This window comes from Dinoponera quadriceps, unplaced genomic scaffold (genome assembly GCF_001313825.1).
Source record: "Dinoponera quadriceps isolate SergipeBrazil2010 unplaced genomic scaffold, ASM131382v1 scaffold4444, whole genome shotgun sequence".
NCBI lineage: Eukaryota > Metazoa > Arthropoda > Insecta > Hymenoptera > Formicidae > Dinoponera > Dinoponera quadriceps.
Window position 1 is genome coordinate 1225104 of NW_014558991.1, and position 14926 is coordinate 1240029.

The 14926-nt window shown below is 41.7% G+C and overlaps 2 protein-coding genes across 2 annotated transcripts in view; both read left to right on the plus strand.

Annotated features, from left to right (window-relative positions):
• The window catches only part of LOC106750084 (uncharacterized protein DDB_G0271670), a 31084-nt gene extending 20708 nt beyond the window's left edge, over positions 1-10376 (plus strand). Inside the window, exon 2 of the mRNA XM_014630166.1 lies at positions 6336-10376. Within this exon, the coding sequence (XP_014485652.1) occupies positions 6336-7029 (694 nt within the window). The 3' untranslated portion in view covers positions 7030-10376. The remainder of the gene's footprint in view (positions 1-6335) is intronic.
• A 1968-nt stretch (positions 10377-12344) lies between these two features.
• LOC106750017 (pentatricopeptide repeat-containing protein 2, mitochondrial-like) lies at positions 12345-14912 on the plus strand. The gene is made up of 5 exons (XM_014630020.1): positions 12345-12553; positions 13225-13751; positions 13827-14126; positions 14228-14332; positions 14611-14912. The coding sequence occupies exons 1-5, from the start codon at positions 12472-12474 to the stop codon at positions 14758-14760; spliced, it is 1164 nt and encodes a 387-aa protein (XP_014485506.1). The 5' UTR covers positions 12345-12471; the 3' UTR covers positions 14761-14912.
• The last annotated feature ends 14 nt before the right edge of the window (positions 14913-14926 follow it).

A 14926-nucleotide genomic window follows, 5' to 3' on the forward strand; every position in this document is an offset into this window, starting at 1 on the left:
CGAGCGATTGAGAAAACGCTTATAAATAACCGAAAGCAACGTATCTTGCGCAAACTTATCCAAATGCTACAATACACTTCCCCTTTGCATCAGCCCCGACCGATAAATCTCACCATCCTACGAATCGCGAGCGAATTGCACGTCGAAACAACACCGTGTTATCTTGCGCGCGCGACTTGTGCAATTCTCGGCCGAGATACATCATACACAAGCTTTATAAACGGGTTCGCTCGTCAATAAACGAATCGCTCGTTTTGGCAACACTACGAATAGATAAAGGAGGGGAGTATCAGAGTCCGGATGATGGAAGATATATAAGTCGCTAAAGATAAAATCAAGACTCAAAGGACGATTCTTGAGCGAAGCGTCGAGTCTGATTGATTGCAATTAAAGCGGAATTTCGATATGTTCCTCGATCACAACATTTCGTAGTAATTATCGATATAACGTTCTCTTTTTCTTATTTTTTTCAAGAACGAATAATTACGAATAATTACGAATAATTACACGTTCGATCGTATCGGCGTACGCGTCTCGATAACGTGGCGAATAAATGTATTCCGATTTTTCTGTCGATGACACATACACACCATATATATATATAAATGTACATGCTCGCACCCGTGAGCGATTTTGGATGTTTCTCCTCGCACATTCCGCGAAGGAGACCAAACTACGTTTATAATCGTAAGTGGAACGCTGTTACCACCACACGGCGCGACGAGTATTTTTAGCGCGTCACCTGAGACACCTCTCGCTTAATTTCGTTGGGCACGTGCGCGCGCGCGCGTCCTTAATCAGTCGATGTCACGCTAGAACGACCGACCTAACGTCAGTCTTCTTCGATCTAACGCCCTCCTTCTTTTTTTTTCCTTCCAGCCCCATCGAGCCCTTCGTCCCTTAAGCGCCGTTAAAAGCGAGCGGTACATTGTTACGCTTCAATCTTCGTGCGGTGCAAAAGTTACTCGCAATCAATCTCCCGCCCGCGGCGAAAACACACAGAACAATTTTTTGCTCGCACAGCAAATTAGTTAGTCGCTATGGTGATAGCGAAAGGATTTGTTTGATCAGCAAAGAAATTTGTTGAGAATATCAATTGCTATTTGCTGAGTATATGAGCGGCAAAATAATTTGGTTGCGCCAAGTAAATTTTATCGCTATTACTGTAATAACAATTTGCTGAGCTAGCGAAAAGTTTTGCTTCGTGTGTAAACCGAATAAATAAACAAGTACAGTTTTAAAATTTCGGAAAAATCCGTTTTCCCCCCATTTCTCCGTGGAATATTTTTCTTTAATTTCTTCTTCATGGAAGAAATAAATGTGACAGGTTTCCCTTTGCGCAGCAAGGGAGAGCGCACGACAAGAGTTGCATTATCGAATATCGTATTCGACAATGTCGACGATAAAGTTGTTTGCGCGATAACGCCGCGCTTTCTTACGTAATCGCTGTTGTAAAAAATCATGATTTTCAGTTTGAACGGTCGTGATGTAAACTACGTTCCCGCAAATTAATTAGCGCGCATAACGCAGTTACGTTTGGAATTTCAAACGGTCGTTTTTTTCCACCACACCGTAAGGTGAACGTAAGGCAAACGAGAGAGAAAGAAAGGAGAACAATAGCGGGGTCGAGTTGACGACACGCACACATATATATAGAGCGATCGCTCTGTCGCTCGCTCGTATGCACGTGCACATCCACGATTTCCCGGCGTGATCGGCAGTTTTCGTAATTCGCGCTGTCAATGCGTTTGTAATAACAAATACATTGGACGCGCGTGCCCTTAATATGGATGTTTACGTCGATTAACATACAAAGCGGTCTCATCAATTCAAGCACACGTGTGAACATAATAATACGCTCTGAGTGCCAGAGTATTATTAAGCACGCGGACCTTTGGAACGCGCGCATGGACTTTGCCGCGAATTTCGATAGCCGCTAGTTGATCGACGTGCAATTATCCGTACGCGGGTCCATCGTCCGGCTGTGTAGATGGATCAGGGTGCGCTTCGACGAACGCGATTTCCCGATTAATTCTACGAGAAGACCTTGCTTCGGCGAGTAAAAACGTGCGATAAAACGGCCGCCGCCGCTGCTGCCGCACGCCAGAATTGGACGTTATTCGAATAAATTTTTACTTAACGCGTTATTTGGATCAATCAATTTTACTTGTTGTTTGCGATAACTCACTGTTATCCGCATTATTCGTTATTCACATCATTCGTTGTTCGTGCGTGCGTATGTTTGTGTGTGAACTCATTTCATTATATTATTTTCACTCAATATGCTGTACAATCGTTATATTACTATCCCAATAGTATATTAAAACGAACATAATTTTTTATTAAAAATACTTATTACTTATTTGTTATATTTATAAAATAAATAGAGAAGAAGCAAGATAAAAAATAATGCTAATAATGAATAATACAAATAACAAATAAACAATTTGTGTATCCGTTTCAATGAATTATTTAAGTAAATATCATTATTCGATGATTTCTGAATAAAAAAATGTGTGATTTATAGATTTATTTATTGTTTATTATTTCAAATACATATATATAATTTGCCTAAGTCTATCATACGCGGCTGACGCGGCTAAATTCGTCCTCTCTTCTGCTTTTTCACGGAGAAAAAAGGGAAAATGCGTCGTCATCATCGTTGTTGTTATTGTTTATGAGCGTGTCATCGAACACATCAACTATTTGATGCGATCGCGAAGATACGGATCTCCGATAAAATCTGTTGCGCTCCGCTGATCGAAAATGCAAAACAATTGAGATCCACGCGTAAGATCCGCGAACAATTCGAGGAGAGATAATGATTTCACACGTAATACACCTTTAAAAGTTCAATGAAAGTGCTCTCCAATTGCTTTTACGAGTGGTGTAATCTTCCAATATTTTCTTATCACACATTGTGTTTTTCTCAAATAACACACATATATATATCACACGTTGTGTTTTTTTCAAATAACACGCATATGTCTTATAAAAATAATGACAAAAGTATTTCATTATTATATTTTATTTGGAGCTAAGATTTCTCTCAAGGGGGTCTGAACAGAAAATTCTGTGTGAATCACCGGTAATTCACATGACAGGGTGTTAGTAATGATCATTATCGCTTTAGTGGGGAAAGCAAATAAAGCAGCCGTTAATTATGACATATCGCTGCGATATCGCGAGATATTTCTCTGAAGAACGCTCGCGTTACATGAGGAAACTCAAGGAGAATTCTCGAATACAATGACGCATTATTATCACCTCGCTAATTAAACCACGCCTTTTATTTGCGCAATAAATCTGGTTCTGTCCGGAATTAATTGATATAGTAATCTGTAAAATCTGATAATTATCTTATCATACGAATATATCCGTGTTTTTTGAAGCGCAAAATAAAATCTCGCACTTTCAATTCGAATTAATCACGCCTTGAAATCTTCGGATCGATTTTTTGCTCTAAAAGGGGGAATGTAGTATTGCTAAATTTCTGGTTAGAGTGAGCGATCGTTTTTCAAAAAAACAACACTTTTGGAATCTTACGAATGACGAAGACTTATTCTTCGGATAATTCTCTAAGTCGATTTTACTTTAACGAAACTTTAATTTAAACTTTGATCACACCGGCAGCTGAGAGCTGAACGCGAAAACCGAATAAAATCGCAACGACGCCCTATTTACATTCTCGATACGGAGAAGTCGATTAAAAAAATTACTGTCCGCGCAAAGTCAAAGGAAAAAAATACGATCGAAATTGCCGTTTATATTGGAACATCATTTACATACAAATTGGTAAAGTCATTAGCGATTTTTTCTCGAGACTATGAAGTAATCGCAGTTGCGAAGTGAGTGGACAGATATCTGCGACATCACTGGATGATGATGTTCCTCTTTCGAGTATCACACTCACGCGACACCGCGTGCACGATGATAACGTTGCATCATTCGCGCTCATTACGCCACCGTGACTGCCAAGCATGCATGCATACAAATCGTTTGAGAAATCCATACGGAGAGAATATTATAGCCTTTTCTTTGTATCAATTCTTCTAAATTTCACCGTGTGTTCTACTACATAGTAGACTATCAATTAGAATTTTTCTTGTTAATCCTTTCGAATAGAATCAAAAAGTAGAATTAAAAGTAGAATCATGTTTTAACGTTGATAACATGCTTCCCGTACGTACCCTGTGTTAAATTTTTAAAACAAATTTTACTAGTAAATTTTAGCAAGTTAAGGCAAAATGTCGGTGTGTTGCTCGGTTAGAAAAACTAGCGGCGACTTTTATTTTGACTTTTAGTTTGACTGACCGTAAAATTCTCTTCGTCCGGTGCTCTTTTCTTTCGCGACGACGTAACACCGGGATGTTTCTTTTTCACTCATGTAATCTCTTCGGTGCGTTTTGACTGCTGTGCATCTATTTCCAACCGTCGAGCAAACATCGGTCTATTCATCTGCTATCATGGAGTATGTGAGGCACGTGTTAGCAGTGTTATCTCAATGCCGGCCCGACAATGATTAAAACGTTGACTTCGTGAAAGTACGCGGAATCTTCCGAACGACCTTTGAACCTCCCGTACGGGCAAAAGACCGGGAATTTCTGGGGAGTATAATAAATTGCGGCTATTTGCATGTGGATTATAAGATTTATAAATACACGTGCGAGACAACGGCCTTGCGTCAACCGCAGACGTTAAAGTTTTTTTTTTCTCTTTCATACAAATTGCTTCCAATTTTGTCTTAATCTACGGCAAAGTGCGGAAATAATCTGACAATAGAATTTACCTTGCTAAGGAGTACGACAAATTTTTGCGTGTAGTAGGCACTTTTAGCTCCTGAAATTTTTACGCAGTACGATTTCAGTCCCCGAACAGCGTGTGTGAAACGGAAGGATAATAAATTAAGAATGTCAACGCGTCTCTCGGTCTCATGAGATTCTAAAGCGATTTTGTACTATAAATGCTCATTATCCGCAAATACCTGTTCTGAAATTATTTCACGTGCTGCACGCGCGTCTTATCGAAGCTGATGAAAAATTGATTGATTGTAAAATTTGAACATTAATATACGTGAAACACGAGTATGTTAATTACTACCCTCTTTTCTACGCTGTAACGAGATCGGAATGTAATAACTATTAATGACATACGGATACAATGATTTTTTCATACACATGGACGCATCTCCACGCGACACACTTGCGCGTCAACGCGAAAACTTTATTTATTCTCCATGTGATTCGCTGTTTTTCACTAACGCCATATAACTTCGTGAATCATCTGTGGACAGAACCATATCTCTCGTTATATATAAGTAAAAAATATCGGGAAAAAGTTTTGACATTACTTCAAGCCTCTACTTTCTATTATAAACGTTGTTTACCTTCAACGTTCATAACTTTTTTTCTTTTAAGAAAACACGGGGGAAACATGCGATTTTTCTATTTAAAGGAAAAGGTTCATAACTTTTAAACGCGCTGAACAAAAACAAAACCCTTGTAGATTCACATTCCTGGAAGATAGTTCTTCGCAAAGAAAAAAGATAATTTAGTGATGTCCACTAAAAAAAAAACATAGTTATTTAAAAATGAAAAATGTTACTTTTAGAGTACCGAAACAAAGCGGTATTTGAAAAATATAATAAATGAATTCAATTTTTACTTGAAAAATTCTTTATCTTGAATGAAATGAACATAAAATGCACGGATAAAAAGTTTCTTTGAATTTAGTACTCCCGTTTGTTTGATTTTAATTTGCTCGTTCGAGTTCGTTTCCAACTAATTTGTTGTTTCAATTAACCATCATAATATTTAGATAACACAAAAACGGTCATATCATCTGTCATTAAGTTGCTTTTAATGTCTACCAATAAATATGTCATTATTATTATTTTATGAGCGCAAAAAATGTATTATCTAAACATAAGGCACAAGAACATCGTCAGAGTCGTCGGAGTTAACGCTAGTCCAATCATCGAAGTTAAGCAACAGCGAGCGCGGTAAAGTAGGATAAGTGACCGATTGCCGATCGGAATCGAAACCACCGAATGATATGAAGTGACAATTTCTTTCTCTCTGTGCACGTTAGAAAGTTTTAGTAAGTCCTTTTTTAAGTCTCAACGCAGAGGTAGTGGTCGAAAGCTTTTTATAAGATTTCGTAGGAAATATTTTTGTATCGGGACTAGGAAATCCTTGGCATGTAGTATGAATATTAATACGTTACATTCAAAGTTTTTGTCTGAGATTATTTTATCTGAAATGATTAATGGAATGAGAGAGAGAGAGAGAGAGAGAGAGAGAGACTGACGATAGGTGGGCCTTTTCTCATTGCAGGACGAGCCTGCGGAGGATCGCCTTGCACGATGAGGCGGAGTTCAGCAACGCCAGTATCCTGAATATCATGGAGAAGTTCGTGCGCACGGTGAGCGAAATGGAGGACACGATCCTGGTGCCGAGCCGGCTGCTGGACCTGTCGGTGGGCGATGCCGGCGACACGATCAGCATGAAGGGCAAGCGCGGCCACACGGTGAGGGACACTCTGGCCAACACCGACCTGTACCGCCTCTACAACATCATCAATCAGATGAAAACCGAGCTGCTGTGGTCGCAGGAGTCGGCCCAGGACGGCGACATGGGTGCGGACCAGGGTGTCCTCAAGAGTAGCAGCAGTAGCAGCAGCAGCAGCAGCAGCAGTACCTGCAGCAGCAGTGGCAGCTCGGCCGAGTTGGCACCGGCAATGCAACACCATTCCGCGGGCAGACTCGGCCACGCTCGATGCCCCAGCACGACCTCGATGCAGAGCGTCCAGAGCGCCTCCTCGATCGTCTCCACTTCGGATTCAGACTCCGAGGCCGGCATCGAGATCGACTCCGGCCTGGAGGGCGAGGAATGCGCGGACCTCGCGAGCGTCGTCGCCGACAACTTCAGGCGCCACCTGCGCGGCCTTCACCGCAGCATCGCCCGCATGACCGAGGCCGCCGAGTACCTGACGCTGCGGTATCAGGCCGACGTTGGCGGACAGGTCTGATTCGCCGCCACCACTACCATTGCCACCTCCACTGTCATTATTATCACCACCACCACCGTCGCTACCATTTCTACCGCCGGCGCGTCGATCGGCATCCTCCTCGCGAGCGATTTCCGCGTAAGCGTCCTTGCCTCACCGTCGATCTCACGGACACTTCCGCGATCATCCGTGATAGCCGCCCGCCTGTCGGCTTTGTAGGCGCTCTCTCTCTTTCTCCTCAGACGTTCCCGGAGACGACGAGCGTTCGCCTCGAGCACAGGTGTCGGGGAGAGCTCGCGGGGTCGCGCTCGCTGTGGAATCGCTGGAATTCGCTATTGGCTCGCTCGCTCGTGCCACGCTCAACGATGTATCTTTCTCGGCGTTTTCACTCCGTGTGTACCGCGGAAGTGAAGTCGCGATCGGAAAACGGCCGTTTTTTCTATTCTTATTCGTGGAAAACTACGGAAGACGTATTTTCCCTCCTTACTCTCTTTTGCCTTCTCCGGAGACGCCGTGAAGACTTCGATCGACGTATCCCCCCCCCCCGCCCCCCTTGAGTTTTTCCGTTTCGAGCTCTTTTTCCTTTTGAGAATTTCTCTTCGCGTCACTGAGGAGTTCGATCGCCCGTTCGAGGTACAACTGGACGCGTGTACATACTTTACATATATATAGTCAAACGCGCGTTACATCGGAAGATAATTATCAATTTCTTCATTTGCTCGGGTTCACATTGATTTAACAGGTGTATACATATGCATACGTTTGTTATAGTTCTCTCCATTGGTTCGGAAACTCTTATACATACATATATAAACGATAGATCTTTCACTAAGTAAGCTTAGAGAAGATATATTTCGACACCAAGGTAAAGTAAAAAGAAATAGGCAAATGATTCGAAAGTATTTGGACATTTCAAGAATCGATTGTAAATCGCAGAGAGCGAGAGAAATAAGGGGCGGGGGGGAAGGGTGCACCAGGCAGGCAGAGAAATAGTTCGTGTAAATATCATCCCAACTTCGTCCCAGCAAACACAAAAAGTAACAATTATATAAATGTTAATTCTAATTTCCCGCTAAATAATATAACTGTTACTTAATGCATGTATTAACGTAACAGTCATATTATTGAGTAGAAAATTACACTACTAACATTTATATATATATAACTGTTGCTTTGTGTTTGCTGGGATTGTTTTATACGATAAGAGAGACGAGTTGGCGTTTGCAAAATGTAAGTCGCTCGCGGCGAATGGTAGTCTTATGTGGTCGATTAACGTCGGCGATGATTCTATATTGCTGTAAATAAATACTGCTGCATATCGAAAAGAAGGAGCGTGCATTTTGAATGGCCCCGGAACTGAGCGAGATTGTACAAAACTGTGTTGCGCTACAACTTTTTTTACTCGTCGCCATTCGTTGAGAGAGAGAGAGAGAGAGAGAGAGAGAGAGAGAGAGAGANAGAGAGAGAGAGAGAGAGACGATCGCAGAGTCGAATCTCCGTTTCCGCCTCTCTCGAGGTGAGACGAACGAGCCTGAAAAAACATTGCCGTCTAAAGTACGATTCGCTCCCGACGCCGCGTCGTCGGCGATCGACACTTTAGCCTGTAAATATAAATGTACGCGTAGCGCTGCGATTATTTATTCCCACGGCTAGTGTAGAGTCGATAAAAAGTTAAGCGGTTTAAGCTGCGGCCGTGCGCGTTCCTTCTCGCGTCGGACGTGCACACGGTGCGTGCGGAGGAAAGCTCGCAACACCTTCATCTCGAGGTACTTGAGGAATGATTCGAATTTAATTTTGCAAATTCTGAGACTTGGTTTCCGTACAGAGAATAGATCCTCTCGGGTTGGACCCGAGATGCGTTGCGCGAGGTGAAAATGTCGCGGTCTCTCATTCGCCGATTCTCTACGCGACGTACATGTTCGCACGCGCGAACAGTAACAGTTGCCGGGACGTAAGTAGCGCCGTTTCAGGTCTGCAATAGGTGTCTTAAGCCTTAAGAAATCGTCTGACCACAGTCGAATGTGAGGAGAATAATTAGCTGTGATTGGTCAATTTCTTAAGGCTTAAGATACCTATTGTAGACCGGGACCAACCGGGCTTCTCTTCTCCAGCTCAGAGGAAGTGCGCTTGGGAACATGCACGATGTGTGACTCTCGTTTAAAACTTAAGGCTTTCGTTTAATTAAGGTGTACATATAGCCGGTGAGATGCTTTCCTGAGCCGTCCGACGACATCGCCGGACGATCCTTGTCCGCACGTCGGTTTTGTATAGTATACGACGCAGTTAAGGATTTCTCGAAGGAAGCGGACACATTCTAGAAAAAGACGAAAGAACGAAGAAAAAGGAAAAAAAACACAAACAGCAATGTGGGCGGAGGAATATACCAATTTATTGTTACGATGAACATAAATGTTATCGTATAATTATTATAATGACTGCACAGGGAGCACAAAATTATTTATTGCTTCGAAGCAGCGCGAAGCGGCGACGATTTATTTCTAACAAATAAACGGCATCGTTGTTAAAGTCATGCGTTCCTTTTTCTCTGTGTTTATATTTGTTTATAACGCGCGACGCATTATATAAAAATGCATTTTGCCTCTGCTTCCCTCTCGCAGACTCACATTTGCAAGGCAATCCGAAACCGGCGACTCGGCGATACTCGCCGACAGACGTCACAATTTGCACGTTTACGTGACCATAAAATCGATACGACGATTCATCGTATTGTGACTGTGGCGTAACATACGTGTCGTGTAATATATTGATAATATGATTGTTTATATGATATGATATGAAGCTAATACATTATTCACGTATTCACATAGAACACACCGTGTTGAGAAATCAGTTTCAAGTTGTGCAAAAATTTGCAATCGTTATACACGCATATTCGTTCTCACCCGCGTCGCACAAAATTATTATTCGTTCGCACCCGCGTCGGAGATGGTTCACGCCGAAACGAATCGGCACACGAAATGACGCATTTTGCGTTTTTTCCTTCGCTCTCCTATTTCCGTTGTATCATACTTGCTCATAAGAAGAAGACGAAGAGATGCCTTAGAATAAATCAGTGGCGTGCGGTGCCCATGTATATCTGTTGAGAAGTACATTTTGCCGCATTCGTGGGCACCGCAGAATTGTTAATTAAGACTCTCAAGCGAATCGGTGATGACGACGTCGGGGAACCCTTCTAATCGCGAGTCCGCAGCGCGACTCCTGCTGACTTCGCTCGATGTCGTGATGCATCAACCGGATAGCGCAAGCTTTCCTAAAAGATGTCCTAACCCTTTGAGTCTCGGTGTATACGTATATTTAAGGATGTAGCATGTAATGTTTTTGCCAATAAAAATGTTTCGCTTGATTTACCTATCACAACATTTAATGGAGCGCTTCTGAAGTTGTCTAGTGGATACTAGTTCAATTTATTTCGAAAAGAAAAATTCAACCGAATGTTTAGAGAATTTTTTCTCACTCTTCAAGATAAAACTTTTTAATTTTTCCTTTGGAAATCACGTTTGAAATCAAACGTTTGAAAAAAACCATTTACATCTATCTAATATTCCTTTACCAAATACGGATAATTTTCGGAATAAAAAGCCAGGATTCAAAGGATTAGGGTTATGCTTCCTTATGTAGACGTCTTTTAGACATCTCGTCTAGAGTGTCTTAAAAGTTTGTGCTGTCCGTAGACCGCTTTGTTTCTCGTTTCTCATCGTCGGTGTGCGACGAACGGAAACATCTGGATTCCGCTTCGCGACCACGCAATTGGCTCGCTGTTCGAGCGATTTATCCGTTAAGAATAATTTTACGTTCATTCCGTCGTGAGAATTGTGCGTGTAATTTCGCGATTCTCGTGAAAATACGTTGCCCAGAGATCGGAAACTCTCTCTCTTTCTCTTTGCTTCGTTATTGTATTTTGCAATTTCACACGCGCGATGTGCATATCTTGCACCTGAATTAGACGATGTGTGATTTTTTGCGTTCACCTTTATATCGCAATGTCGCTTCGGAAAGAAGCGGAAAACTTCAACGAGGCGCGCACATTCATTTCGGCAAAGAGAAAGAGAGTGAGGATACGCGAGTTCCAACTCTGAGACGCGCTGATTTAAAAAGCACCGGGTTCTTGCAATCTGGTTCTTCGAGGTAACGCGATATTTGTAAGACGTACGCGCACTTGTATAATCTTGTAACTGTAATAAACTAATTACTTCAACGATCGCTGCATTTGTTCATTCCAATTTTCTCCACGTACTCGAAGAATGCACGGAGTTTGTTCAATTCGTGTAACTTGAAAACTTGACAATAAAATTTACTAAACTGCCGTTTAGTCGCACTGTTCGAAGGCGAGAAAATTTCTCGACCCGTCGTCGAGGCGTTTATTTGCAAATAAGAAGACTGTCCGACTTATCGTTGAGTTGTACTACTTCCTCGATTTGTCGGTGGGAATGGTGGCGGCTCGTAGCGGAGACTTTGAAACTAATAATTTTTTCGACCGAAACAGACTTGAATATCACTCCGGATACGACTAATGACATCATAAGCTCCACTATCTCTGTAGACTACGAAGCTAATTAATTAAGCTTACAATAAGCTTAATTAACGTCATCAATCGCTTACAGAAAGATCAAAAAGAGCTATAAATCTGGATCCACAATGGGTGTAGTAAAGTCTTGAAGAACTTTTTTCATTTCTTTCTCCGAAAAATTGAAAAGAGCAGTTTTTCAAAACTACAAATGTAAACGTAATTTCTGACAAGAGGCATTTCCCGCGCTGCCGAAAGTCACAATAACATTAAAGAAAACATCCAAAAGCACCGGTTCGAAAATTCAGTCAAGAATCAAACCACAGTTAGCGAAGACTCGAACCCACTTTTGCCTAACGAGTTCGCCAGTACGCCACTAGATGGCGTTGGGAGACCGATCTTTCAATCGAGCTCCCATTTTACTATTGAATTTAACTAGATAGATTCGCTCCTGAATCACATATTATTTTACTTTTGTCCGCATAATAAAAAAAACTTGACGATTTATTTATTAGCCATAGAACTCTAATCAGTCCTAACGTCTCCGTTCGCACCCAGAGCGATCCAAGCCCGCTTCGGCCGAAAAAATTATTAGTTCCGAAGCCTCCGCTACGAGTCGCCACCGTTCCCACCGATAAAACGAGGAAGTAGTACAACTCAACAACATGTCGGGCAGTCTTCGGTCGGAAGGTTTTTTCGCCTCCGAACAGTGCGGATCGGACGTTAGAACGGCTTAGTTAATGCCCGAATTCTGCACCGACGTACCGGAAATCACGCGTGGTATTCCGAGCGACGCGAGCAGCACAGGGGAGCTTCCGGCTGGCTTTCTTCTTCACTTGGTTCTGCGTATCTCGGACGATTGCCACCGATATCCCGAGTTACTATTTGTTATATTTGAACATAGACGGAAGGAAGCGAATCGATTGCACGTGGAGACAATGGCGGCTGCAATGAGAGGTCTGATGAGACTCAACGTTAATCTGGCCAGCAATACCTTGCTGAGAAATAATCTATTGAATTGTACGTAATATCGATCTAACCTTAAGTTACACTTGTCCTACACCAGCGTGCCGCATTGAGGAAAATTAGATACCGCTTGTACCACACATTACTCGACATATTCTCAGAAGAAATTATAAATAATAATTTTTTTTGATGGATACGAGTGACAATGTGTGACTTCGTTCGAGTAATTCGTACAAGTAGACACGCACGCGACTTTCGAAATCGAAGGGCGAATACGAACCTACTGTGTGTGTGTTCGCCGGGTTTACTCGTGTACTCAAAACGTGTTACATAAAATTCCATCAATTGTATCACGTCTGATGTTTAATGAGAATTCAAGCGGTCAGTTTCTTACAGAGAGCTTGTATTTTATGGAAAATTTGCAATTCAGAGATAAGTGGTCTTTTTTTTTTAGTTAAACTGACTGTTGAAGAAATTTACATATTTTGAAACGTACGTATAATATTCTCATGTTCACTGTTTGTAAATTTCTTGAACTGTGCAACCGGTTCAGCTAAAGAGAACAGACTGAACGAATGAAGAATATAAATAATTATGATCTATGAAAAAAACTAACTTATTCACACGTATGAAATTGATTTTTTTTAGATTTAGTTCCAAAACTTTCATGCTCCCCGCTGAATTCTGATGCAATTGACGAGATTATGTGATTTTTTTTATTGTAGCCTGCAGATTCTTATACACAGAGCAGAGTCTTGGTATGCAGGGCTATGAGAATTCAAGATTAAATTTCCGCAATCAATTTTTAAACGTGGAGAATACATTCCGTACGAAGATGCAGGAAGTATGCGACACAGAATCCAGCATGATCTTCACAGAGGACTTGAAGTCCATGTTGCATCTGGCTCAGAAGAAGCCGGAGGATATCGAGCTGCTCGTCAAGATGCTAACGAAATTCAACGTGCAGAACAAGGATTTGAGATTCGGCACCTTTATCTTCGGCCCTGTTGTGATGCGCACTTTCTATTACTTGGACGAACCGGATCTTGCGCTCACCGCCTTCAAAGATCCCCAGTTCGGAAACTTCTTTGAGCAATTGATCAGTTATCAGATCCTCCTGTGCTTGTTGTACAAACACGAAAAATACATAGAAATGAGAGAGGTTTATGACTTGATTAAGAACAAATACTTAGACGGTGCTTTGTATCCTAGGAATGCACTGATATTGGTCATGGCTGCCTGTTACAAAGAGGTAAACATTTCGCAACGACTGAAATTAAAGTATTGTCGAAGTTTATTTACGCATAATCACGCTCGATGTTTTCAGGACACGCCAGAGACACTGGAGTATGCCCTGAATATTTGGAGGGACTTGAATAAAAGAGGAGAATTCATCATGCGCAGAGCCGCGACATTCTTGACGGCTCTAGCGATTAATCAAAATATGCCTCATATAGCGGTCGAAATTGTCACGGCGGTGAGAGAATCGCGATACATCGACATCAGATGTCTGAAGGTTACTGCATACACAGAGCTGAAGAGGTTCACCGAAATAGTGCCCATCTTCAGATCTTCGTTAGAGTACGATAGGCCGAATAGCCCAAAAGAATGTTACTTCAGCGATGTGGTGTGTAATTTAGCTGGAAAAATGGTTTTAGATATTTAGCAACTTAACATATATGTATATAAATATCAATCATGTTTCGTTTTTCCTAATCGCATTATTAGATAGAGAAGCTGGAAAGTGCCATGGCACAGGAGAACATCGTGGAAGACTTCGAATTGTACAAATTAATCACTTTGTTGAAGAACAATAACCGTATTTTGCCTGAGGTATGTTCTGCTCAAATAATTATTTATTACCGTATATTGATTGTACTCTTAATACGTTCTGTGTCGTGTTGATTCTACATGAATTCTCATATACTGAAGTCTATATTCTGAGCTCATTTTTATCGATAAAAGCGCCTTAAATGTGGTTTCTCAGCCAATCAGGTGATAGATTCCTGAGCTTTAGAGGCACTTTTCTGGGTAAAAGTGAGTTCGAAATATGGACCTAAAAAGAGCCAGGAAGAAGGGAAATTATATGTAATGATATGCTTCCACCGCAGACTTTGGAGCGACACCTCTGTGCGGAGATAAGACAAGATGCGCAGAAACGCAAACAGAGAAATCAGGAGATGCAAGGCAACTTTTTTCCCCAGCGACGACAGTTGTCGGTTACGCGCAGCAATAGACCGGTGCTGCGGGAACTTTTGTAGGATGTGTGTGCCGCACACGGAAGAACTTGTAGATCGTGTTTCATATATCCCATGATAAATAGTTCGTCACGCATATGTAAGTTGGGTCAAGCTCCAAAGTGAAACTTGATGGATAAATAAATAAATATGTAAGTTTATCGACTCACGATCAACGAAGTCTCTCATT

What these genes read in the sequence shown, in the direction of transcription:
- LOC106750017 (XM_014630020.1), top strand. Translation starts at nt 12,472, where the DNA reads ATGGCGGCTGCAATGAGAGGTCTGATGAGACTCAACGTTAATCTGGCC. An exon ending in TGGCTGCCTGTTACAAAGAG is followed by an intron (nt 13,752 to 13,826) that starts GTAAACATTTCG and finishes CGATGTTTTCAG; the next exon opens with GACACGCCAGAGACACTGGA. An exon ending in AATGTTACTTCAGCGATGTG is followed by an intron (nt 14,127 to 14,227) that starts GTGTGTAATTTA and finishes TCGCATTATTAG; the next exon opens with ATAGAGAAGCTGGAAAGTGC.